The sequence below is a fragment of the Varanus komodoensis genome, unplaced genomic scaffold (genome assembly GCF_004798865.1).
Source record: "Varanus komodoensis strain SLA01 unplaced genomic scaffold, ASM479886v1 scaffold52, whole genome shotgun sequence".
NCBI lineage: Eukaryota > Metazoa > Chordata > Lepidosauria > Squamata > Varanidae > Varanus > Varanus komodoensis.
Genome location: NW_025336114.1, coordinates 3,681,189 through 3,708,596, shown reverse-complemented (window position 1 = coordinate 3,708,596; position 27,408 = coordinate 3,681,189). Strand labels below are relative to the sequence as shown.

The 27,408-nt window shown below is 40.0% G+C and overlaps 1 protein-coding gene across 5 annotated transcripts in view; it reads left to right on the top strand.

Moving 5' to 3' along the window:
• Positions 1-8,769: 8,769 nt before the first annotated feature.
• LOC123031994 (rho GTPase-activating protein 39-like) overlaps positions 8,770-27,408 on the top strand; it is a 97,926-nt gene continuing 79,287 nt past the window's right edge. For 4 of the 5 annotated variants that reach the window (XM_044447566.1, XM_044447564.1, XM_044447565.1 and 1 more), the window contains exon 1: positions 8,770-8,898. In XM_044447566.1, coding sequence (XP_044303501.1) covers positions 8,888-8,898 — 11 coding nt within the window. In that variant the 5' untranslated portion in view covers positions 8,770-8,887. The remainder of the gene's footprint in view (positions 8,899-27,408) is intronic. The other variant, XM_044447563.1, reaches the window with a different exon arrangement.

Sequence of the window (27,408 nt, the reverse complement as noted above, 5' to 3'; positions counted from 1 at the left end):
AAAAACTGATCATGAAAGAGGAGAATCATCAATCAAAAAGAAACATCGGCCACATTCACACATCACACTGCAAATATGCTACTCAGTGTTGGTTGTTTTTGGAACAACCCAAGGTGCACCTGAGAGACAATTGGGCTCACCATGGTTTATTCTATTATATTCAGCTAGTATCCCAGTATTTTTGTGGCAGAAGCCATCTTGTCTTCCCAATCCTTTAGTTTTCTGCTTCTTAAAAAAGTAACAGTTAAAAGCCTCAATAGTGCTTATTTGGAGTTGGAGGGTCTGGCAAAGAAAATGCATACGAATAATGACTGGCAAAGAAAATGCATGTGAATAAGTTCACCACCACCACCACCACCACTTTTAGGCACACTTGCGCAAGCTCTTCATAAGATTTCACTTCAAAGAAGTGTGTCATCCTTTCATTTTTTCTGTATTGTTCTTCTGTATATTCTGTCCACCTTCTCTTTATTTTCTCCTAGTCAGATAGTAAGATCTCTTATTTGTCTTTCAGCATTCCTAATGTAGGTTTAGATTTCTTTTTGTTTTCTTGGAACTTCTGGAAGAGGTTTTTTTTGTTTTTCCTCTTTTGTTGCTTTCTTCTATTTCTTTGCACTGGTCATTGTAATAGTTCTTTTGGTTTCTACAGGATAGTCCCTGAAAAGTTGCATTCAGGATTCAGACCCCATTTCTGTCACTTTCCCTTTTGTTTCTTGCCTGTCTTTAGCAGCTGTGTTTCTTCTCTCACCCATCTTTACTTCTTTCCTTTTAATACAAGAATTGTCTTTGGCATTCTTCCGTAATATGGTTTCCTGTTTCAATCTACAGTTCTTCTGGCTCATGGTCAGTTAAGTTGAGTAATACAAATCTGTTCCTTAGGTGGACTTTAAATTCCCCAGGGATGTTACTGAAGTTGTATTTTGGCATTATGTTTCTGTTGGTGATTTTTTCCATCTTTATGCTGATTTTTTATATTAAGTTAATGGGCACTCCTGCAATCTGCTCCCAGCCTTGTTTTGGCAGTGAGAATACAGTTTCTTTATCTCCTGCTTCCAATTATATAATCTATTTGATTTGTGTACTAGCCATCTGGTGATGTCCATGTATACCAGGGGTCTCAAACTCGTGACCCGCGGGCCAATTGCCGGGACAGGCGGGGCACGGGGGAGGGGCCCTGTGGCTTTCAAAGAGCCGGCGGCGCCCGGGCCGGCCGCAGGATGAGCGGCCCACCAACACCGCGGTGGTGGAATACTTGATGCGGCCCAGCCTCACCCAGACTCTACTTCCAGCGGCCCCCAGGTAAGTTGGGCTTGAGACCCCTGATGTATACAGTTATCTGACTGGTTGCCTGATGTATGTACTAGCAGGTCATTGGCTGCACCAAATTCTATGAGCTGTTCTCCTGCACCATTTGTGATCCCTAGGCCAAATTGCCCTTCAACATTTGATTCTGCTTTGTTTTCCAATTTTGTGTCCCAGTCACTTAAGATTAGCAGCAGGTCTTGTTTTGGTGTGCTATCAATTTTCACTTGAATACCTGTATAAAAGTTTTCAGTTTCTTCCTCTTCAGCATCTGTTGTTGAAGTATATACTTGAATGAGTTAGGTTGATAGATCTTCCACAAATTCTGCATGATACCTCCTTGCTGCTTGTACTATGGCTTGCCTCAGTATTAGAGCTACTCTGTTTCTTCTGAGTTTTATTTTCAAAATAAAATGCTTTGTGTTTGTCTGACTGAAAATGTTCTATCCCAGTCCACTTTAGTTCATTCACACCAAGTACTACTGTTTAACCATTCCATTTCCTGCTTTACAGTATCCAGTTTGCCTTGGTTCATACTTCTCACATTCCAAGTTCCAACTGAATGTGTTGTACAGCATCAGACTTTCCTTTCACCTCTGTGTATATCAGCCACCAGACTTCCAGTCAACTTTGTCCTAGTTGTGTCATTAACAGCAGTGCTATTCATACTTGTCCTTTGCTTTTCCTCAGTAGCTGGGTGAGTGCCTCCAATGAGAGTTTCATCTTCTGCCACTGTCACTATCCCATTGCTCCTGCAGAGGGTGGATGCATCTTGGTTTGGTTTCTCTGCTTCGACCATTCTGCCTTGGGTGACCCTGCTTAAGAGAACAGCCCAGTGAAACAGTCTGTTAGAATTGCTTTTAGCTTCTCTGACACTCTCAAACCACTGTACCACATATACATCCCAGAGGGGGATGATACCTACCCCAATAAGTCTTTTTCGTTGTGTGTACTTTTAAGGTATTTTCAGGGAAAACCTTGAAAAATTTACCTGGCAAATCTAGACTTCTATCTTCCCTTTAATGTAATCATAGCTATCTGGCTTGTAGAATAATCCTTTATTCTGCCTCTCTAATCTAGTCCAATATGACTCAAAAACAAAACCTTTCACAGAGAAACTAAATAGTTTAAAATTATTAACCAATTTTAGATAGCCAAATACATGTTGTTTCACCAGTTTACAGCTCGTTGCACAGAACATAGTATCCAAGGATTGCAATGGATTTTGCAATGAGCGCACTTTAAGCCTGACAAATAATTGACCAGAGTACAAAGTGTACTATAAAAGAGCAAAACCAACACAAGACAGCCAGAAAAGACTACTGAACTATATTGAGAACACCAACAGAATTTATAAACTAGGTATACCATAAATAAATATTTCACATGTAAATACACACACACACTTTTTCCAGTAAAAAAATTGATATGTCGTGCACTCCTAAACATTTTTATTTGGAAATCAAGCTGAGATCAATGGGACCTACCCCATAACAAGCATGTTTATCACTTGTCAGATTATACCAATGCATTCCATCTCTAATTTGTTATGTCACCCTCATGTATTTCAGTGGCTCTACTCCAAGCATGGTTAAATCTGGGCCTTCTAAGGCTGGGGATCCAGAACTCCCACATCAGTGGCTGCCTTTCCTTCATTCTATTTTACTTTTGATGTCTTCATATTTTATCTCTTCCACCCTCTCTGCTAATTATTTACTCTCATTCTTCAATCTGTTGCCTCCAAATTCCCTTATTCATGCTGTCTCAAGTTTCCTTCAAAACCCTACATTCTGTTGTCTACCTCCTAGACTTCAGTGAACTGCTCGCACCAAAACCACTGATGAACGTCTTACTGCCAAATCCAGTAAGAAGTCCTCTGTCAATATCAAGGATCCATTCTTAACCTTCTTCTATTCTTACTCTATATACTGTTTCTGGGTGACTGTCCTACCTATAAGCTAATGACATACAGCTCTATCACTCTACCCAACTCCTCCTACCATCAAATCCTGCATTTCCAGCTACCTAATTGAAAACTTGGTTGTTGTCTCAAATTCAATATGCTGAAAACCAAACATCTAATTTCATCATGCCAGTCCTTTATCAATTACTTTGGTTGCCAAATGAAGTCCAGGCCCAATTCAAAGTGCTAACATTAAAATTTAAAGCCCTAAATAGTTGGGGGCCAGGTTTTCTGAAGGAGTGCCTCTTCCATGTGTGCCTACTCTTATCCTGAGATGACACTGAGATCATCATTGGAGGTCCTTCTCCGAAAGCCTCCTCTAAAGGAAGCAAGGAGGGTGGCTACTAGGGGAAAAGCCTTCTCAGCTGTGGCACCCCATGTGTGGAATCAGCTCCTCAAAGAGAAGCACCCACTTTTTGCTACATTCAGCACCAGATGAAAACCTTTTTATTTTCTCAACAGTTTAATAGTTAGACTTTTATTTCTATTTTAAAGCATTTTATTACTTGTAGTTCTAGATTGAGTTATCTGTGGTTTGGTGGGTAGATTGTTATTTTATTGTATTACTGTATTTATACAAAACAGAGTGGATATTGGATTTTTTAAATAAAATGCTTTTTGAGGGGAAAAATCTATCTAAAGATAGTTTTCTGTTTAAGATACATTATAGTCCAAAGGTTATTCATCATAAAATAAGGATTAGTTTTTAATTATGCAGCATGAGGCTGTGTTTAATTTTTTTGGTAAATGAATTCCATTGGTCTATTTACAATGTCATGCTCTTCCAGAGGTTTCTGAAAGATTATTGGACAATTTTTCCATCTAGAAGGTATCATCACAAATGCTTGGTTTTAGAGTTCTCAAAACTGAATTTGTGTCTGCCAAGATCATATGCCTCTTCTTTACTTTAAAAATGTTATAAAATAAACATACAGAGTTGAAAAAAGACCTTAATTCCATTGTTCCTGTGCAAATCTATGTACACAGAATCAACCCCTTACCTCTTAAGTACTTAGTTTTTAAAAAATCAATGAATAGAAGAATATTGTTGGGAGTGGAACAGATCTGTACAAGAAGCTAATTGTGACAAGGGAGGAGCACACAGTAAAAATGAAAATGAAACCTTTTGAGCCTTTTGTTTATAGCATGGGTCCTCAAACTACGGCCTGCAGACCGGATCCAGCCCACCATTCCCATATATCCAGCCCACCTGAGAGGTTTTGGACTTGCTCGGAGAAAACTCTGAGCAAGTCCAAAAGCTCTGAACCGTGCAGGTGTTCTTTAAAACTGAGCAGTGAGAGAGCCAGCGCATGCCCAAATTGCAACAGTTCAACTGCGTGTGCACCAGCTCCCCCCGCCCCCATTGCACGCATATACAGAGAGGGAATACAGAGCAGGAAACAGAAGAGAGGCAGGTGGAAGAGAAAGAGATGAACATGAAGATGAAGAAAGGATTGAAGGTAACAAAAATGTAACTTTTAAAATCTATTTTTAATTATGCAAGCCCCGGGACGGCATTGCTGTGCACGCCACTGCCTCACCATGACTGCTGCCACCTTGCCGGCCTGTGGCCACTACCTTTCAACTGGCCCCCTGTTGAAAAAGTTTGAGGACCTCTGGTTTATAACCTGAAGTTCTCCCTGGAGGAGAACACCTATAATGGCAGCAGGCCATAAGAGACCCAGTTTGAGAATATTTTAATGAAGACGCTCTACATATGGATAAGGTAAAGCAGGCATGCATGCAAATTATGTAGAAAACCATGATTTAAATCTAGTCTTACTGACTAATGAGTTAAATCAAATCCACTCTGATACAAACTGTATAATTGTAATTTTATTGTTTTATATTGATTCTCCTTCTGATTGTCCTGCCTCCATCTCCGTTATCTTCCTCTGATATCTCCTCTCAATCAAGTGTTAGACTGTAAACTAAAATTTTGCCATTTAGAGTGACTCCCTCATGTTTCATGAGGTTTAGGACAGAAGCAGTAATACAATATTTCCCTAAGAATGTGTCATCTTAACACCACAGATTTGATCTTGAATTACAAGATGGGTGTGTTTCACCCGGAAACACACTGGCTTGGCTATGCTCAAGAAGCTATGAATACCCCTGGTAAATATAATCCACATATGAGCCTTCAGAATTTATGTGATACTTGTGTGTGGGGAGGGTGTCATTAGAAATTGCATTCCTAGTCCCTGATTTCTACTTTGTGAACCATGGATAGATCTGGTTCAACTAGTCTTTGGTAGACGTCTAGCTTTTCATTCATTCTATAGATCTACCACTTTAATATCAGATCCAGAGTACACCTATATAATCAACATATAATTTACGTTTCGTATGACAGTCTCCTTAAAATCCCTTGTCTAATAACTTTGACACTAGCTTAATTAGAATGAAATACATACTGTCAAAGAACTCAAATTGGATCCAAGTGTAGACAACTGAGTTTCAGACAAAATTTTAACATGTATTTTAAACCTGAATATAGGTTTGTGCAATGCTCGTGGGTTTGTGCAATGCTCTCCAATTAAAACTGATAATTGGAGAGTCACAGACTCTCAGCCCAACCTACTTCACAGGGCTGTTGTTGTGAGGATAAAATGGAGAGGAGGAGGAAGAGGAGAGTTGTATAATCCATCCTGAGTTATTTGAAGGGAAAAATATAGGATATAAATGCAATATTTACATATAATTTATGAAGATCAGAGTGTTGGCTTTTCTATGGCATGCTACACCCCCCCCCAAAACTTTCCCTATTCAGCTTCTTGTTGCATTCTGTCCATTAGTTAGCCATATTTTTCCTCATATTTTACCATCTTTCCTCTCTTTACCTGTTGATACTTGTACTCACAGTTCCTTACTGATATGTGCCCCACCTTACAGTTGCCTTAGGTATTAATGAGCCTGAGAAGACTTATAACTTTACCTCCATTAGCAATTAAATTTCAGGGAAGTCTGCTGTCACTCCATGGTGTGTGAATTACTGCGATCAAAATATTTTTGAGTCAATAGGCTATAGTACAGGAGGTGATCTATATTGTTGGAGATTTTATGTACATTGTATGCTATGCTATGCTAGTTGCGAAGTCGTGTCCCACCCATCGCAACCCCAGGGACAACATTCCTACAGGATCTCCTATGCTCCACCATCCCCCAGAGTCCACCGAAGCTCACACCTACTGCTTCAGTGACTCCATCTAGCCACCTCATTCCCTGCCGTCCCAAATACTGTATTACTTGCAATCTTCCATCCCAAAGCTCTTGAAAGACAATTCTGGTAAGTCTCTGTAAATGCTTTAGAGTTTCATTTCATCCAAGTGTCTGTTTCATACTTTCTCATGTAGAAGATGCTGAAGGTGACTGAGTCTTTACTGATACTGACACATGTCAGAGAGATGAGATTTCCCACTTCATTGGGAAGAGCAGCCACCAGGGGCTGCAATTGTCTCATATTTAAAATAAGGCCACTGTAATTGGCACACTTTCTGAAGGAAGAGGATTGGCTGTTGAATGACTTGTTCAAGGCCATTTATGCCTTATTAGTAAGAAGAGGATGCTGGTTTCCATTATTATGGTTTAATCTGTTCTGAATTAATGAGTCTCAGTAAATTTCCCTTTGGGGCTTCCACACAGTACTATCTTCATGTTAGTAATTCAATACTGCAGAACAAAGTTGCAGCCAGGCTTACTAGATTTTACTGAATTTAGACTCTAAAACCTTTAGGATACAATGGTATTTCCAGAATCATGCTTCTGCCAAACTTGCTTGATGTGTAGTATGGGAATGTATGAACTAATACTTTAGAAGCTATATATCCATATTAGACCACCACTTGCCATTAATAAAGTTCTCTTCATTGTCTTCTGTACTCAGAGACAGAGTTGCAGATAAACTCTCTATGATAATTACACAATGAACTAGTTCCATGGAACATGAAATGTGTTTCATCTTCTATAAAAATAAAAAATGTGAGCTGGACTGTCTGTTGACAGCATAGCTCAAAGACTATAAAAACTAAACACCTGAAACTTGGCATGCATACTAAGAAGATAGGAGGGGTGTGTACCTTATGGTTATTTGTTTTTTAAAACATGTTAATTTCCTTAATCAACTTTGCAGTTGTCAAGTTCAAGCCAGGGAGGCACAGAGGTATATGACTTCCCTCTCCCTGCTCTGAAACAGCCTCTTCTCCGGGAATGGAGACTGTAGGGACATATTCTATAGCTTCCTCAGGGCAGGGGTCTTACCTAGACATATCAAAAGACAAGGCCTCACTCAAGCAGAAAGGCTGGGAAGAGGCATAAATGTCCAACTCTGCTATCTACATAATTTTGCTTGAAGGCTTCACTGTATCTATATCAACCCATGCAAACCTGGGTCCACTCTCTGGTATTTCATTAAGATGAAGAATGCCTGCATATTAATTTTTATAAGATAAGAGAAGCGGAGATGACATGACATATTGTTGCTTCAGATGCAGGTAAAGGATGGTAGCATATATCAAATTGGTATCTATATCGCATACTGATGCATAACTCAGTAAGCATGTATTTTTATTTTGTATATGTTTGCTGACATGAATCTCAGTATTGAAGAAACATGGAAAAGCATAATTATTCATTTCAAACTCCTCAAACACTGAAATTCTGTAGGTCATGTACACCTGAAAAATGTGAAACACACAGTAACAATCAAATAATAAAATAGGTCAGCTATAAGCAAGAGAAACCAGCAGAACCACAATGTTGACAGTTGAATCTAAGACAGCCATTTTAGGAAACCTTTACTCAGGATGATTAACATAGATTTAGTATCTGTACATGGAAATATATAATAGCTGTTTATTTTGCAAGAAGGTTAAGAATGTTTGAATTAATTTTCCAGTTCTGTATTAGAGATCCCTGGAACAGAAACAAAACGTTTTTGATAATTCCAAGAAAAAGCAGGTGGTTTGGCGTGTAAACCCAAGATTCAAAAACAGTAGATAAAATGTCCATCTCATCCAATATGTTTTCCAAGCATAGGTCTTACCTAATCCCGATTTGTGATCACAGAACCACCAACATAGATCATAGTTTTCAATCTGTGCATATAATAATATGAACTGAAAGAGCAAAGTTATACATGCTTTTATCGCCATTGACTAAAAGGGTGATCAAAATACCCTCGGGTGATTTACTGAGTTGCATAGTGTAAGTTTGAGTGTAGAGCAAGGTGTGTACATGCTGCAAAGCATGATGTCCTGCAGACGGGGAGTTAAAGAAAAAAAAGGCTCTCGTCTCCTGTCCCATCTACGGAGCCTTACCAGCTCGGGAAAGAGCAGGAAAACGGCTTTTGTTGCTCCAGATTGCCACGAACGGCCGCTCGCTTCTGATCCCCAGCCCCCGTTCATTCCAGTTTTCACTGGCAGGCCGGAGCCGGCCTTCCCCACCAGAGGGGCTGGGAGAGCGGGTCCCGCCTGGCTTACTCGTCTCGAAGGCGGGAGGGGCAGCAGCGGCAGGCGGGGTCGGGTTTCACATCCTGATCCTGTCTCACTCAGGAGCAACAGCCTTCGCTCAGCCTGAGGGGCACAAGGAGGAAAGCCAGGGCGGCGCGGCCCGAGCGGAGACATGGCGGAAAGGTGAGTGTGGTCGTCGGACCCCGTCAACAACTTTATGGAATGTGGGGAGAGGGCCCTGCCGTTCGCTTGCTTCCCTACCTGTGGAGCTGGGTGGGGCGCAGGGCTGGGCCCCGGACGCAGGAAAAGTAACGAGACGCCTCCGCCGCCATTCCGCACTCCTTTCCCCGGAAAGCGCGCGCTTGAGGGACACAGAAGGGAGAAGGGAAAAGTCCGGGGAAACTTTTGGGTGGTTCTGCGGAGTGTCCGAATGAGAAAAGGGCATATAGCTTGAGTTAGTCGGCCTTGGACTCACTCGAGGGTGAGGGGGGAATATCCTGCAATGGAGAGGGGGAAGGACAAAAGATGGGAGGCGGCGGCGGAGGGAAAAGTAACCGAGTCGCGTTGGAAGAACACAATTGTGCGACCGTGGTGGAGATGAAGTTTAATCCGTTTCCACAGATAGACTTGGCGACCTCACCGCCAGGTGGTTTGGTGCTTGTTCCCACGTTATTAAAGGAGGTTATCTTTTGATCATGTGAATTGTTTTAGACAGTGGATATCTGTAGTATATCTGTGTTACCTTCAGTGGGGTAGGTATAGTTTTGTTGGAGAATATGCGTGTAATTCATAGAATCATGCTTGAGATTTCACCTTTGCCCTCTGCAAGTAATAACTGTCCTTTCATGGTGCCATCCATAGTTGCAGTAGCTAATACACATTAGATTTCCTAGTTCACCCAGAATCATGTATTGAAAGGTAGGGCAACATGTACTTTTGCATCAGCAATTAACTACCTAGTATGAGTGTGGCATGGTAGCTAAACTGCACTGATCTGCTTTGGGATCTTGAGTGCACACTTCTGAAAATCACATAAATGTTTCATGTGTGTAGGATGTTACTAGAGAACACATGCCATAGCTAACTCATGTCATGCTTCAACTAATTCCCCTTAATCCTACTGAGATTTTATTTGCATAATGTGGAAAATCTATTGTTGTGAATATTTTAGAATGTATGTGCATGATAATGGAGTTCCAAACTTCACTGGAACTCATGAAGAATGTAATAGCTGCAGATGATTGAGATCAACAGTGTTGGTTTTATACTGGCAAGCTCTGAGATCATCAGGATGGGTTCCCAGTTGGTTGTTTTGCCTTACAAGGGTCCATGAATAGATGCTGTTCTTGACTTAGTGTACAAATCTAGCTGTTCTAAGTGGGAGGCTGTTTCTTCGGTGGATCAGCTGCTGACTATTCCTCTGTTTGAGGTGTTGACCACTTTTGTCTGTTGGTACCAGATAATAAATAGGCAACTTGATAGTTAAAAATGGAATGAACTTGTATTTTTATAAGTGTGTGTTACTTTGAAGTTGCATGTTTTAATTTTTCTGTAATGTAGAATATTGTGTCTTGAATGCTTGCACACTTTTATACTGATGGAAATTGCTGGCAGAATAAAGGATATCCCATTACCCTTCATTAAATTCTTGAAGGAAACTGAACTAAATGTTGTGGCTTAGCTGATGGTTTCAATTGATACAAAACAATTTTACTTCTATATGATGAAGCAGATGTTCAACTCAATGGCTGGGATAAAAAGGGCTGCCCAAATCTAAGGGTATAGACATGCTCAGCAGGATTTGACATTTTTGTTTGAAGAGCACTATGCTATAGTCCAAGAAAACAGTTTGCATAGCCACTTGCTATGTGGCAACAAGGACTACTAGTTAAGAAACCAGAGTCCCTCTGAAACTAGATGTTCAGATCTCTGGAGCCTTGTGTAGCCTAGCTCAGTGAATAAATGCTTCCCCATTAGTGTGGGTGTTCAGTTTGTACATATGCATGTTTGCTTTGAACACAATGGGGCTTACTTCCGTGTGCCCAGGGCCTTCGTAAAGGTGCAGCATAGGATTGCATCTGAATCTAAACATGTGGGGTGAAGGCTGTTCACATTAGGGAGTACTTTGTGTGTTTCTTTTGTGTCTTTCTGTACAGTTTATCTTTATACTAGCTTCTGTTTGTTTCCTTTGTTGATCACTCCTATGTAGAACTGTTAATTCCTAGATAAAAGTTAAGGTCATATGTAGTTGAATAGGGGCATTCGTTTAGAAATGCTGAAAATCAAATACTGTTTTACTGTGCTTGGAGATTTATAAGTTCTTCACAGGGATTCAGTAGCTTCCTGCAGTTTGAATTCTTGATCCTGATTCTAACTCCCCATTTAGCCATAAAGCTTGCTGAGTGAATTTAGGCGTGTGTGATCAGAGGCACGCTCCTGCAGGAGAGACGGGCACAATCTTGGCCATCTCCCCTGCAGCTGTGCTGTGCTGCGCCTGTCTTTCCTGCAGCAGTGCGCCTCTGATCACACATGACTTCCCCGCACGAAAGGAACTGTGCTCGTGGCCATCTCCCCACCCCACCCCCGAGTGGGGAGATGGCTGCAATCGTACTGGGGTGGGGGAAGATGGCCGCGATTGCACCCATCTCTCCCTCCCCCAGCACGCCGTTTGAGCCTGTCTCTTCCTCCCCCAGTGCGCCCGCGATCATGCCTGTCTCTCCCCCCCCACCCCCCAGCGCACTGGGATGATGGGTGCGATCTCAGTCATGCTGGGGGGGACGGGGAGATGGCTATGCTTGTGCTTGGGGTGGGGGGGGGAGATGGCTGCGATCTTTGTTGTTGTCACTTTGCTTCACATTTTTCTGATTTACAAAATGGTTACAGAACGGATTAAGCTTATTTACATTGAACTTATGGGGAAATTTAACTTGGCTCACGACCAATTTGGGTCACGACCAGAGTCCTGGAACGGGTTAAGTTCGTGAGCCAAGGTACCACTGTACTGACTAGGACCTTTGGTATATGTCAAGGCTGGCTTGCAGCAGCTCTCCATTTTTTAGGCAGGATTTTTTGCAATGCTGCCTGGAGATGTCAGCCCACACCTGGATTGCTTTTGCATTTTCCATTGCTTTGCATGGGACCTTCTGCATGCAAAGCATGTGTTCTGTTATTGAACCATGGCTCCACCCTATGCATAAACATCATGTACATTCTATATTGTATATATAGTATCTGAAACTACTGGTATAGTATCTTAAACATATTAATCATGTTCAAATATCTTGTGATCTATCTGCATTAAGTTGTAAATAAGTTTTGAATAGAATTCTCTACAATTCTCATGGGATTCTAGTTTCTCTATATGAGGAGGTAGGAAAGCAAGGAAAATTCTAGAAGCAGAGTTTAAATTCATGGTTGCGCCTGTGGGAATCCACTAACACAAACAGACTCAACCTGACTTCTCTTTCCCCTGCAGTCTTTCAGATCAGTTCTGGAGAATATCTCAACCTCCTGGAGCAGATCTGGAGGAATTATGCAGGAGAGAAAGGAAATCTGTTCATTAACAGTTTCTCTTTCACTGGTAGAGCAACAGCATTAAAGGGAACCCATTATCTAATTAAATGTCATAAGAATGGCTTGGGAGGTGCTTTGATTGTAGTATGTAAGAACTATAGGGGAAAAATACTAAAGCAAAAAGACATCTCTTTTTGAGAAAACATCATTTTCTACCTTTTGAGGAACCTTATAGCCCTGTTTTATGCCTTAAGAAGGTAATTCTACTGTGACTCCTGCCTGGCTCACATGTAAGCACATTCCTGATTGTTTAACACTTACCCCATGGATTGGTGGAACAGCACTGGGGTGAGCATGTGCACTTCTTCCTGCACACTCTGCGATTCGTCTTTGCATCTGCTTCATCAGCAACCAAGCAACACCCTGTTTCTGGGTTGTTTGATGTGAAATGCAAATCCAAAACTTGAAGTGGTTGATAGAAAAGTAATCCAGAATTCTTCCCATGGTTGTGAGGTTGAATGCGGTGTTGCAGGGCTGCTGGTGAAACTCAGTGCAACACTGAAATGGTGAGCAGGTGGGAGGCACTGTGCTCACCTGATAATCTGTAGCCCTGACTAACTGTGGGTTGTTTAGTTGGATGTAAGCTGAGTTTCTGTCTGCGAAACAACTCCTGTGTTCTAACTCAGGATGGTTATAAAATGCAGACTTGGAGATGTTGTCATACAGTACAGACACAAATCACAACTGTTTCTCCCTCTTCCCATTTGTTTATCATCCTTTTATTAAGATGGATTTGAACAACTAGAAGCTAGTTCTCGGTTTTCTTACATTTTAGTGTGGGGTCCCTGATGCAGTATCCAAGGGACGCAATTATCTACTCCCTGCCTCCTTAACATTTATGTTTAATTAAATAAAATACAATATGTTAAGGCACCAAGTTCTCCTTCCTGTAACTGAACCTGCTAGCTTCAGTGGGCAGGAATAAAAGGAAACAGTTGCTTATTGGCCCTGCCCAATCTTCTGTCCTCACAGACTTTTCTCCTTTTCTGTTAGTCCACTCCAAGACACTGGCCCTGCTATTTCTCGCCACTGAAGCCATTCCTTTGCTATCTCTCCCCCTTACCCATCCATAGCCACCTTTTCTCTTCCTTTTAAGCCCTAGACTCCCTATTTCTGCACCCCACCCCCATAACTCCTTTTTGATTAGGCATTATGTGATGCCGCTCACAGTGGGTTCTCAAATGTGCTAATGGATCCAAAAATGTTGGTGACACCTGTTTTACTGGGTCCTAATAGCAATATCATCCTAAGTGGGTTTGGGCTTCCAAAATAGCTGGTTTCCTAAGTGGGACCCTCCAGATGTTTGGAACTAAAATGTTCATCAGTCCAAGCCACCATAACCAAAAGTTGGGGTGATAGGAGTTGTAGTCAAAAACATCTGGAGAGCACCAGATTAGAGAAGGCTATTTTAATAAATTTATATACTGCTAATGTTCTTTATTATTGTTGTTTATCTGCTTGCATTTTAATTGACCAGTGTGATTCTTAATAAGATAAACACAAATCTGAGAACAAGATTTCATTAGGCTTCTCTTAGTGTTCACACAGAAATGATCAGTACTATTGTTTCACCTGGTTTCATATTTTTCCTATTCATATTAGGAATAGCAATGGCTAATCTGTATGAGTTATGCAGCGATTGTGTATAGCTTGGAGCTCATATCTTAGGAGAGTAAACTTTTGAGTCTATTGAAATAATTCTTCGAACATGAGATGCTTTCCCCTTTTAAAGTGAAAGAACTCATGCCTTGGCCTTTTTAAAAATGAGAAGTCTTGCTACTGCTGTAACACAAGACTTTCCAGACTGAGACTAGCAGATTATGCTCAGTGGTCATTATAGTACAATTTTTGGATGGAAGGTGCCAAAACTACAAAATCATCATAAAATATCAAGTGCTGTTTCTCTTTCTATTTCCTGTTATCAGTTCTCTCATTCCAGCTTTTAGATAGTTCCCACCCAAAATCTTAGATTTCTGTAAAGCAGTAGACACTCTGGTACCCTCTAGATATATTAGCTGACAATTCCCATCAGTCCAAGACAGGCCAATGGTCAACAATTATTGGAGTTGTAATCTGAAAACATCTGGAGGGCTCCAGCTTTTTCCCCTACACTAAAAAACGGTTCCCAGATGTTTTGCAATGTCTTCCTTCACTATGCTAGTTCTTTTTTTTTTTATTAACCACTATAAATTCAATACATGCATAGATACATATGCAAGCAACATTGATAACTCTTTTTTAAATCTAATTAGTTATTTACTGAAACATGGGGGGTTGGAAATAAATTTCTGGTTTTTGAATCATGTAATTTGAAAATAGCGCTGAGAGCTGGCAGTGGATTATTAGAATGTGGAAATTGGAAGTCATGCTATTTGTTTTAATAGTTTATATGGATTCTAGATTCAGAATGGACTTGCCCAGTGGGAACACTTACTGGATATAACTATAGGTGTAAAAACTAAAGAAAAATAAGTATATCCAAGCTGATTATTTTATTACTCATGTTTTTATGATCATTCCTGGTCTTTTCAAAGACCAGCATTATCTTATAGATGGTGGGATCCAGAATTCCTTTTAGACACAACATACTGAGCCATTTGATACGTGAGACCTTTCAACCCATAAAGGTCTCATGTATCATGTAAGATTGAGGTCCTACTTGCTTTAGAGTAAAATGTTAGAAAAAAATCAAAAGGATAAAAAAATGGAGCAGTTTTTAATCCGAAAGATCCTCTTCTGGATTAATAGCTAAGCAAAAGCAATAGCTATATGTATCGTAAAATTATTGCATGAGTTTTCACCAATGCATGCTGTTTTCCTAAACGTTAATCTCTTTGTTGTCTCTTAGTCTTCACATGTTATTAAAAACATTATTTGTACTTTAATCTGGTCTTATGCAGCCGTATCTATAGTATGCCTACCTGTGCAGTTCAGTATATTGGAGGATAAGAACCTCTTGTCCAACAAAGAGAACAAATGGACAGTGTAGTAAATATTTCTAAACAACTCAAATACAACTGGAAAACCAGTATTATAGGCTGAGAACTTGGGAGTAAATATTTACATGTTAGGCAGCACAATTTGATGCTCAGAAGGAAGTCCCAGTGAATTCAATAGGTGTGTACAGGATTGTAGCCTGTTTGAAGAGTTCTGAGCGGGTTTCAGATCCTCAAAATGGATTTAGTAGTGCATATTTTAAAGAAGCCCTTTCAGAATTAGAAGTACAGACAAGAGTGTCATAAACATTCTCACAACTAAGCATTATTTAGCTCAGGGGTCCTCAAACTTTTTCAACAGGGGGCCAGTTGAAAGGCGGCGGCGGGCACATTCCAGGTGGGTGCAGGCATGGCGAGACGGTGGCTTACGAGGAGAAGGCCACACAGCTGGCCACCCCAGGGCTCAGTGAGGCGGCAGCTGGCTGCCCCCAGGCTCACATAATTAAAAATAGATTTAAAAAGTGTTTTATTTTTCATAAACTCAGATATCAACTAGGAAGATGTTACCTAAACTCACCTAAAATTCTGTGAATGAGGGAGAATGATTGCTCAATGGACGTCTCATCCAGAAGCACCTACCTGGGGCCTTTCAATTATCAGTTTTTACCCAGTGCATTTCATAAGCTAGCTAAGAAAAGTGTCCCCATCTCATACCAGCAAGAAAGATTCAGCAAATCTGTTTAAACTTATCTGTCAGTTTTCAGGTGGCTGAATAGTCAGACTGTCATTTGATAACTTGACAGTCATGAGATTTAGCTCTGCAGTATTTCAAGCCTTATTAGCTAGATCATAGTACGGTGAATGTTGCTTGGTGGTGTAATGTGGAATGGGTGCCTGCCTGCTTTCTTAGCTAAATTATTTTAAAGGAGCAGTATACTGTTGAAGTACGCATAATGTCTGAAATTGGCTTCATTATTTTTTCTTCTGTGTTTTCATTACTGTCTTTATTTGGTTTGCACCTTTCAAAAAAATCACATTGCATTTCAGTTGGGGGTAAGTTAATCCTTCACAACACTCATTATGTACTGATTATTTTGCTTTTTATTTTTATTTATTTATTTATTTAAAACATTTCTATGCCGCCTCCATCACAACAAAGCCTCGGGGCGGCTCACAACAAAAACATTTGTTTATTAATTGTTTTTCAGTTTACACCTTCTACACTTCCTGTAACATTCTTTCAGATTCTGTAATACTGTGCTGTCATTATTTTCATTTTGGAATAGATTCAGATTCTACTTTGGTAAAATAGCTCCTGAAGACATATGCTACTCAGGGAAGATTTCATGATGTGCAATTCTTTGACTGACTTGCACAACACAGCAAATCCTTATTTTATCATTAAATTCTTCAGAGCCAAACAAGTATTTTTATGTTTATATCTGAGGTATTATTTACACAGAAATCCAGTTCACATGATTGCAGCTATGTACTCCTTCCCGCACCCTGCCATGCAGTTTGGTCTAGGAATTTATTTATTTATAAAGCTGGGGATTTATTTATTTAACACTTTTGTCTATCACATGGCTCTCTAGACAATTTACATGATAAAAACCAACAACATAAAACATGCCAAATATACAAAGTTTAGACAAGTGAAAACAGAAAAGCAATAATAAATAGCATAACATTATAGCAGGAGCACCAAATAATAGTTAAAATCAGCTGCTAGGTTCTGGAGCATCCCATTGCCTGGAATTGGCACTGTAGCTCTGGTCTTGCTGAATACCTGGTCAATTTAACCAAGAGTGCTCCAGTACCTGGAGAAACTGGGAAAACACAGAATTTGGATTCCAAAATCTGTGACAATTTTATAAGGCAATCAAATTCAACCTTCCCCCTTTCCTCCAGCGCTTGCTCATTTGGAGGTTTCCTGAGTTTTGTGCAGCCCCCCCCCCCAATTCTAAAAGGTTGAAATGTCTCTCCTAAGGCTTAATTGCATGCAGTAAGAGCATTAAGCTAAAATATGTTGCCATATGGAGAGTTTTGACCCTGCTCCTTTTGCTCCATCCACCACTGGAACTCAGTCACAGAGAACTTCTCCAAATTAAAAGTTGGCCTTTGGGCTGCATTATACAGTAGTTTTTAAATGGCATGTTGTGAAGAGTATTATATTACAACTTTCCAATGACACCTTGTGGGTGCAATTTCAAAACCTTTTGCTATAAGAAACAGAAAATACTAACTACTTAAAAGGAACAATAGAAACTGCTAATATTATTATATCTATTAGATACAGCCATTCTCCTAGCCTTTTAATTTTGAAAGCACTTTTTTTAAAGGAGCTTAACTGTCCTATAGATAAAAAGAATGAGAAGAACTGGATTATGATTCATCCTTAGTGCATTGTCTATAGCTAGACAACACCTACTCCTGAAAGTAAAATAAGAAAGCAATCCTGTGGTCCCTGGAGAACATTCCAGGGACCATAGAATTCTTTAGTACAGCCCCTCTAAGACTATAGACAATGTTATGACCTTGGAAGGGGGATGGTGGAATCTGATACATGTTGAATCTGGAAGCTCAGCTTACCATAAACAGACATCAGTATACCCTTGCTTGAATAGCATATGAAGTTAAGAATCTTTTAAATAGAGAGCATCAACACACCTTTCATAATCTGAGTTGATAGAAAATTAAACAAGGTAAGGTTTTGCTTTTTTACTGAAATATACTTGAAGACTTGAAAAATTAATACACAGTGCTACTGAAGAGAGCAATCTGGTGTCAGAACTCAGTCTCCCTACTACGTTCACCTTCCTTCTTGCTTTCAGCCAGTGCAGAAACAACTTGATGGGGAGCAGGGGGCATCTGAGGGCCATCAGGATAAGAACTATCTTGAAGATGCTGCTCCTCCCTCCCTCCCTCCCTCCCTTCCATCCAAGTGCCTCAGTGAAATGTAGTGCGAGGTGCAGGAAAGTGGACTTCACCTCTAGAGCTCTTCTCACTCCACACCGAATGTTCATAAGCTTCCAGGTTCAACGGCTTATAAGCAATGAGGTTGCAATCAAAAGGATTGTGGCCTTAACAATTTTTTTCTCCAGCACCTGCTTCTTCATGTGTCCCTTAGTGTTAATCCACGTAAGGTTTTTCCTGGCTCATAGTTAACTATTATTTAAATACTTAAGTTTTCTAATGTTTTATTCAGCCTTCAACCTTTATTGCCTTGTTGGAATATTTCTTGTTCTAACTTGCAGACCACGTACAAATTTCCTTAGGCTATCTGAAGAGGCACTTTTAACACAAATTAAAACTAGGGTAAACCTGAGGATCTGGTTTAAACTGTGGGTAATTTTTTAGGATTGTCTACCTGGAGGTTGTATTAAGAATTAAGGCATCTTGTGGAAATCTCCTTGAGTGTTAAGAATTGTTGAATTTAATGCAAAAAGTGGAGCCTACACACTCCTCTAGCAGTCAATTAGCACTCTTAAGATGCAATCTTAAGCAAGCTTTGTTAAGCAGTTCACTTTTGCATAAATTTATATAGGCTTGCCTCTAAAAAAATAAATAACTGGACAAACCTTCCTAAATAGGTATCACTAAGTGTAATTGAGAAGGAAGAACTCCCTGGAGAAGAGCCTAATGCTGGGAACAATAGATGGCAAAAGAAGAAGGGGACGGCAGAGGATGAGGTGCTAGATGGAGTCACTGAGGCAGTTGGTGTGAGCTTGAGTGGACTCCGGGGGATGGTGGAGGACAGGAAGGCCTGGAGGAATGTTGTCCATGGGGTTGCGATGGGTCGGACACGACTTCATGACTAACAACAACAAAGTGTAATTATTAAGTTCACGTTATGTAAAATCAGATATAAAAAAAATCTTTTAGAGGGAGAGTGCCTTTCCTGTTTAGTTTAAAGCAGCCTTCATCAACGTGGTACCCTCCAGTTGTCTTGGACTACAGTTACCAACATCCTCAGTCAGCATGGCCAATAGCCATGACTAGTAATGGAGAAACAATTAGGTATAGCTTCTATATTCCTTCTTAATGCTGCTTGTTTTCTAAGAAGGGGTAAACTAATATTTTTAATAAGATAGTTTTTTAAAAGTATTACGACTTTTTGAGTGAGAGATTTGGGCATGGATATTCAGAGGAAGAGTAAAAGATGGCTATTTCCAGGCAACTATTTTCACCATAGCTTATTCATCCCTATTGTGCTAAACTGAAAGTGTGAAGGTACTATAGAAGAGGTACCAATCAAAGCAGATGTCTTCTAGCATGGTACATTTTCTTGACTGTGCTGTCTACACTGATCCTCTCTTAAAGATTAGTATTTATAACCATTGGGATTTGTGAGGTCTTCATGTGGTTCGTGATCATTAGAAACAGTAGACTTGACACTTCGAAAATGCATCATTTGAAGACATTTGTATCTAGGTATCCCAATGAAAGATATAACTTATCTGACTCATTCTGTGTGGTCAAAACAATTATAAACCAACACTCTGCAATTTAGCAGATGTTTCCCACAAATTGATACATCATGAGTACTCTACTTACAATACAAAGGGTACAAACGTGTCGTGGTTTTATGTTTTAAATGTTGTGTACTGTCTTGCATAGTCCAGAATGTTGTTTCTGTCAGTACTCAAATACCTAATAGAAATTAATCAGAGTAAACTATATGGGTAAGAAAAGTAACATAAATACTTATACATACCATATTTTTCCATGAATAAGATGATACTTTTAAAAAAAATATTTACCTAAAAATGGAAGGGAGCTGAGAGGAGAACCGCAGGCGTGCTTGGGGGAGGGGGGACTGGCACGATCACGGGTGTGATCAGGGGGGAGACTGGTGCGGGTGTGCACGTGCGGGGAGGCGGTGGGCACATGCAGCAGTCTGCTCGCTTGGAGATCGGTAAAAGTGGGGGGCATCCTATACATGGAGGAGTCTTATAGTCAGAAAAATATGGTAACTGGCATAGATAGGCTCTAGATGCACATGGAAGTGGCAGATTCATATCAATAAATGTGGTCTGTGGCACTGTGCTAATCACATATAAAGGACTGGGTTCAGATGTCAATTTATTGAGAAAAATGCATAAGGGCTGATGAAGAATTCTATATCTATCTCCTGCTTATCTACCAACGACCGTTGTACCCAGTAAATTTTAACATAGCCAGTTTGTTCCTAATATCTCAGATTATGGCACAAAAGTGTGGACGTAACCTGTGCTATATGCCCTTTTACTTTTTAAATGGGAATTGATTCTGTTCCACACATGATTGGGGCAGATCTGCACATAAAGTAGGCTTGCTGATGTCAGCTTTAATTTGGGCCTCATTTTCTTGGTGTTTGGCCTACTTGTTAGAGCTTTTAAACATTTTTAAGGGTGTCAGAGCATTTCAGAAGCTTTCCATCAAGATTCTCTTTCAAACTTACTACAACTTGGACTCATAGTCTGGAAAGTAATGCCACTTGAGACTTCACACTGCAAAGGAGAAAAATTCTTGAAAGAGCTCATTCAGAGTGGCTTATTTTCTTAAAATGTAGTTGAATGGAATATGGTTTGAGGAAGCTGGCTTTCTTGTTTCTAACTTCTATTTCCCATCATAGCATTTATCATATGAACAGAGTGTAAAGTCAGAGTTTCCATTTTCAAAATAATAATCCAAGTTCACATTAGCTGGGCTCTAAAAACCTGCAATAGCAACATATCCTTCAATTGCGGAATTCAGATTTTTCTACTTGAACAAGTTGAACAAATATATATTCTTGCATTTATCATATACTTTGTGGCTGCATTATTGTTTTGTTTCTCTAGAACATCAAATCTACAAAATGTGAGTTTTGTGAGAAACAAGGAAATGTGAATATGGGACTAAATTGTGTTGTTTTGTAGGATGCTACTAGTATTAATGAAGTGTCCCTGCAAGATCTTATTTATCTTCTGTGGCACAACCCAGAGCATTGTTAAGTGTACTTAAGTGACGTTAATTCCAGGGTGATGTAGGCACATTAAGTATGTGCTGGATTACATTCTAATTTTAGCTATGTATTTGCTATGGTTCAAACTTTAACCGGGAAATCTTGAACAGTGCAATCCTATACATGTCCACTTAGAAGTAAGCTGCACTGAGCTAATGAGGTAAGTGTACATAGAATTGCAGCCCACAGCTTTATTTTTTTAATTGGTGGTGGCACATTTTATTCAGTAGTTCTGTGAGTTAAGAGCACATTAGTTAATTTATTTTAGGCTGTGTAGGGCAAAAACAACAAGAACAACAAGAAGAACAACAACAGGGATGACAAGCACACAGTCCTCTATATGTTGCTGAACTGTACCTCTCCTCATGACTGTTTTCTTTTGATTCCTTTCCTATGGAAATTTCTCCCAAGAGAAGCCTGCAAAGCCATTTTTATAAGACCTCTTAGGGCAGAGTCCTATTAATTGCATCCTTGATGCTCAGAAGCTTCTGAATTCCAAACCTCCAGTGTAAAATGGGAAAAGCAGTAGAAGGGATCTTGGCCTCCCTAGTCCTCCAGTTCTGCAATTCAGCAAGATGGTGGTTACCATATCTTAGCAGCCTCAGTCTCCTTACCTTGCTGTCCCCTTTACTTTCATAAAGTTTCCATACTCAGTCTAAATTCTGTTCCATAGAAATTCTGTATGGTATGTATAACTTCTATATAATAAAATTACAAAATAGTCATTCAGTGTAATATAAGACTTATATTACTTATATATAAAATAGGCTATTAGCATAAAATGATCAGATTTGACATATTACATTGACACCTTTTATTGTAAGCCGTCCTGAGAAGTTCTGTAGGGGACGGGATAGAAAAGCTTTTAATAAATAAACAAGCCTGTATTTGAATTTATGGAATTTCAGGGTGGTGGTTGACCAGTGTGATAGCAGGAAGAAAGTGGTGATGATTGAAAGATACTGATGTGATAAGTGAGGGTTATGTTAGAGGTATGAGCTTAAAAATGTCTCTACAAGTAATGTTGAACTTCAAACCTATAGCACCTGCTTATATACATGGCTTGTGTTTATTTTTGGTCTTGCATTCCTTGATTTTTGTTGTGACCACATCATACTGTATTCACTGATTCAGACAAAGTGGTATGTTAGATATTCAGGTATTTAGATGTAGGTAGGTAGGTAGATAGGTAGGTAGATATTTAGGGACAACTGTATCAGACAGACACTACAGTCAGCAAATCATTAGTTAAATGTTAGAAACTCTCAGTGCATACTGGCTGGTTTGACCTAGAGTGCAACAAGGAATCGTAGAGTTGTACAAGAGAACTGTCAGTTGTATATATTATTCACAGACTGGAGTTGGCAGCATGATGCAATTAACATTTGGCAGATCTACCCAGACTCTTTTCAGCTTTTGCTGCTGTTGGCTCTTGCCTGTGTTGCAAAGTGCTTTGGTGTTTGCTTTAGAGTTTCTGATAAGTTTTTTAGACTCTGTCCTCATATGTATAGAACTGTTACTGTTGGTTGCATGATTAAATTCCAAACTGGAAGGAATGGGAAGATTGTGTGCATTTGTGAGCTTATATAATGATCTGGAGGAAAATGTTGTTTTGGACTGTAGCACCTGTGCAGTTCCATCCTACTAATCCTCTGGTCTGCAATTTGGACTAAGAGGGATCAACATTGCAAGACTGGACATGCTTCCTGTGTTGCTTATCATTGGTTTTGAGTGCGTTGAATTAGTCCTAATAAAATCTTGCTAGGGACATCTTTAAGACAGTTGCAATGAATCCATCTATGTTGTTCTTCACATGATAACTGGAAATTTTATGCAAGAGCGTGAACACTATCACTTTGAAGCATCCATAGTGTCTTCTACTGAAAGTACTTAAGTGGTGGAATGAGTGACCCAATTGCTCAGTGGCTTACTTCTCCTGCCACATAAGCTGGGGGATTTTCATAATTACCTTCACCAATGTGGTTTGTCATGGAATGTGATCCTCTTAAGGATGGCTTTAGCTGGCTTTAGTCAATAGTCTGCTGTAGCATTCTGTAGGAACTGAAATTTTTGAACACTTCCCAAAGACATCTCCATATAGAGTATGTATGTCAAAATGTGCAGCCAGACTCATCCCCCTCAACCTCTGGTTGCTTTTATAAGTTAGGCAAGGAAAAGCTCAACCACATATGTGGTAGATCTCATTTCTCCAAGAATGCGGACCATATCCACTGAAACTGTATCAATTAGGGCATCCAAGTGGTCATGGATGGAAAAATAATTCTACAAAGTGTGATGCTCCTTCATGGATCACTGCCTTGTTGTGGCGAAGGGGCTTGCATAGTTCAATGAAGCTATGAGCTAGGCCGTGCAGGGCCACCCAAGACGGACAGGTCATAGCAGAGAGCTCTGACAAAACGTGATCCACTAGAGAAGGAAATGGCAACCCACTACAGTATCTTTGCCATGAAAACCCCATGGACAGTACCAAAAGGCAAAAAGATATGACACCGGAAGATGAGCCCCTCAGGTCGGAAGGTGTCCAATATGCTACTGGGGAAGAGCAGGGGACTAGTACTAGTAGCGCCAGAAAGAACGAAGCAACTGGGTCAAAGCCGAAAGGACACTCAGTTGCAGATGTATCCAGTGGTGAAAGGAAAGGCTGATGCTGCAAAGATCTATACTCCGTAGGAACCTGGAATGTAAGATCCATGAATCAAGGCAAGCTGGATGTGGTCAAACAAGAGATGACAAGACTGAACATTGTCATCTTAGGAATCAGTGAACTAAAATGGACAGGAATGGGTGAATTTAATTCAGATGACCATCAGGTATACTACTGCGGGCAAGAATCCCTCAGAAGAAATGGAGTAGCCTTCATACTCAATAAAAGAGTAGGAAAAGCAGTACTGGGATACAATCTCCAAAATGACAGAATGATCTCAGTTCGAATCCAGGGAAAACCATTCAACATCACAATAGTCCAAGTCTATGCCCCAACCACTGGTGCTGAAGAGGCTGAAGTTGACCGATTCTATGAAGGCCTACAATACCTTCTAGAATTAACACCCAAAAATGATGTCCTTATCATCATGGGGGATTGGAATGCTAAAGTAGGAAGCCAAAAGATAACCGGAATAACAGGCAAGTTTGGCTTTGGAGTACAAAATGAAACAGGGCAGAGGCTGGTAGAATTTTGTCAAGAGAATACAATGGTCATAGCAAACACTCTTTTCCAACAACCCAAGAGACGACTCTACACATGGACATTAGCAGATGGTCAACACAGAAATCAGATTGACTATGCGCTCTGCAGCTAAAGATGGAGAAGCTCTATACAGTCAGTAAAAAGTAGACCAGGAGCTGACTGTGGCTCAGATCATGAGCTTCTCGTGGCAAAATTTAGGCTTAAATTGAAGAAAGTAGGGGAAAGCATTAGACCACTCAGGTATGATCTAAATCATATCCCTGCTGAATATACAGTAGAGGTGACAAATAGATTTAAGGAATTAGATCTGATAGACAGAGTGCCTGAAGAACTATGGACGGAGGTTTGCAACATTGTACAAGACGTAGCGACTAAAACCCCATTGAAGTCCGGGCCCAATTCAAGGTGCTGGTTATCACCTACAGAGCCCTGAATGGCTTGGGTCCTAGTTACCTAAAGGAATGCCTGCGTCCATATATGCCCTCCCGCCCCTTGAGATCAGCAGCAGAGTCTTTTTATTCCAAAAAGGGGTGATTCATATAGGTTGGTATGCTCACACGTGACGTAGAAAGGCTAAGCTATTATTACTGGTGAAACATTAGTAACTTAGCTTAATGAAATCCTGTCTAAAAGGTATTATTGTTAAATGGACATCTCTGACTTTATCTGTAATAGAAAATAAGAGAACTTATTATCTTAAAAAGCAATGATTTAAATGGGTTGGCAAGTCTATATGTGATATGGGAAGGTTAAGCTATTGTTGTTGCTGATATATGTTGAAGACTGTAAACAGCTGGATTTTTATATGGAATTAACCATATTTGATTAAATGGTGTTTAAGTTAGATGAAACATTAGTAATTTAGCTTAAAGAAAATTAGTTTAAAAGATATTATAAGCATTAGTTACCACCAAGTAGAGTAGTTAAGATACCTTTAGAGATGTTAAATGGATATTTTTGATGTTACTTGTAATTGTGGTAGTGAGGAAGTTATTTATCATTAGAAAATTGAAAAGATCTTGAATTGTCCAGAAATGTTTAGATCGAACTTATCACTGAAGAAGAAAGAAGATATTGCAATCTTATTTAACTTGGAGATGCTGCCCTTTGACATTGGTCAAGAGAAACAGGATTTTGCAAGAAATGATGAGACTGATTTCACTAATGAAGAAGAGGAAGATACTGACTTCTATCAAATTTGGAATTACTTTTTTTTTTTATTGGCTGGAGAAACGGGACTTGGTTCCGATCTAAAGATGTTTTCAAGTTATTATAAATGGATTTTAGTATGATCATAGCATGTTAAAAGATATGTAGTAGGGGGCTGACCCAGTAAATCCGATGTGTGTGACAATTGATGTTTGTAGTATTAGTTCAAAATCCTAATAAAATTTCGAGAGATCGGCGGCAGAGGCCCTTCTCCAGGAACCCTCCGTGAAGGATATTAGGAGGGTGAGTACTCGGAGGAAGGCTTTCTCTGTGGTGGCGCCCAACCTATGGAATGCGCTCCCCAGAGAGGTCCGCCTGGTGCTGTCATTATTTGCTTTTCGGCGCCAGGCCAAGATCTTTTTATTTAAACGCTATTTTAAAAGTTAAGGTTTATTTGTTGATTTTAAACTGACCAGGCTGTTTCCACTATTTTAGGTATTTTATTTATTCTATGTTTTTTTTTTGTATTTATATGAGGGATTTTAATGATTGTAAGCCTCCCCGAGGCTTATGCGATGGGGGCGGCATATAAACTGTCTAAACAAAGAAACAAATAAAACCATCCCAAACAAAAAGAAATGCAAGAAAGCAAAATGGCTGTCTGAGGAAGCTTTACAAATAGCTGAGGAAAGAAGGGATGTGAAAGGCAAGGGAGAAAGATGCAAACAATTGAATGCAGAATTCCAGAGAATAGCTAGAAGAGAAAAGAATACTTTCTTAAATGAACAGTGCAAAAAATAGAAGAAAACAATAGAATAGGGAGGACCAGAGATTTCTTCAAGAAAATTGGAGATATGAAGGGAACGTTTCATGCAAAGATGGGTATGATAAAGGACCAAAATGGCAGGGACCTAACAGAGGCAGAAGAGATTAAGAAGAGATGGCAAGGTTACACAGAGTAACTATACAAGAAAGAGCTTAACGTCCCTGATAACCACGATGGGGTGGTCACTGACCTTGAGCCAGTCATCCTGGAATGTGAAGTCAAATGGGCCTTAGGAAGTCTGAGCAACAACAAAGCTAGTGGGGGTGACAGTATTCCAGCTGAGCTACTCAAAATCCTAAAAGACGATGCAGTAAAAGTGCTACACTCCATATGTCAGCAAATTTGGAAAACTCAGCAGTGGCCACAGGATTGGAAAAGTTCAATTTACATTCCCATCCCAAAGAAGGGCAATGCCAAAGAATGTTCAAACTACCGCACCCTTGCACTCATTTCACTTGCTAGCAAAGTGATACTCAAAATCCTACAAGCTAGGCTCCAGCAGTATGTGGACCAAGAACTACCAGAAGTACAGGCAGGGTTTCGAAGAGGGAGAGGAACTAGAGATCAAATCGCCAACATACGATGGATCATGGAGAAAGCTAGGGAGGTCCAGAAAAACATCTGCTTCTGCTTCATTGACTATGCTAAAGCCTTTGATTGTGTGGATCACAACAAATTGTGGCAAGTTCTTAAAGAGATGGGAGTACCAGACCATCTTACTTGTCTCTTGAGAAACCTATATGCGTGTCAAGAAGCAACAGTGAGAACTGGACATGGAACCACTGATTGGTTCAAAACTGAGAAAGGAGTTTGGCAAGGCTGTATACTGTCACCCTGCCTTTTTAACTTATATGCAGAGCACATCATGAGAAGGGTGGGGCTAGATGAATCACCAGTTGGAATTAAGATTGCTGGGAGAAATAACAACCTCAGATATGCAGATGATACCAATCTCATGGCAGAAATAATGCGGGTGAAGGAGGAGAGCGCAAAAGTTGGCTTGAAACTCAAC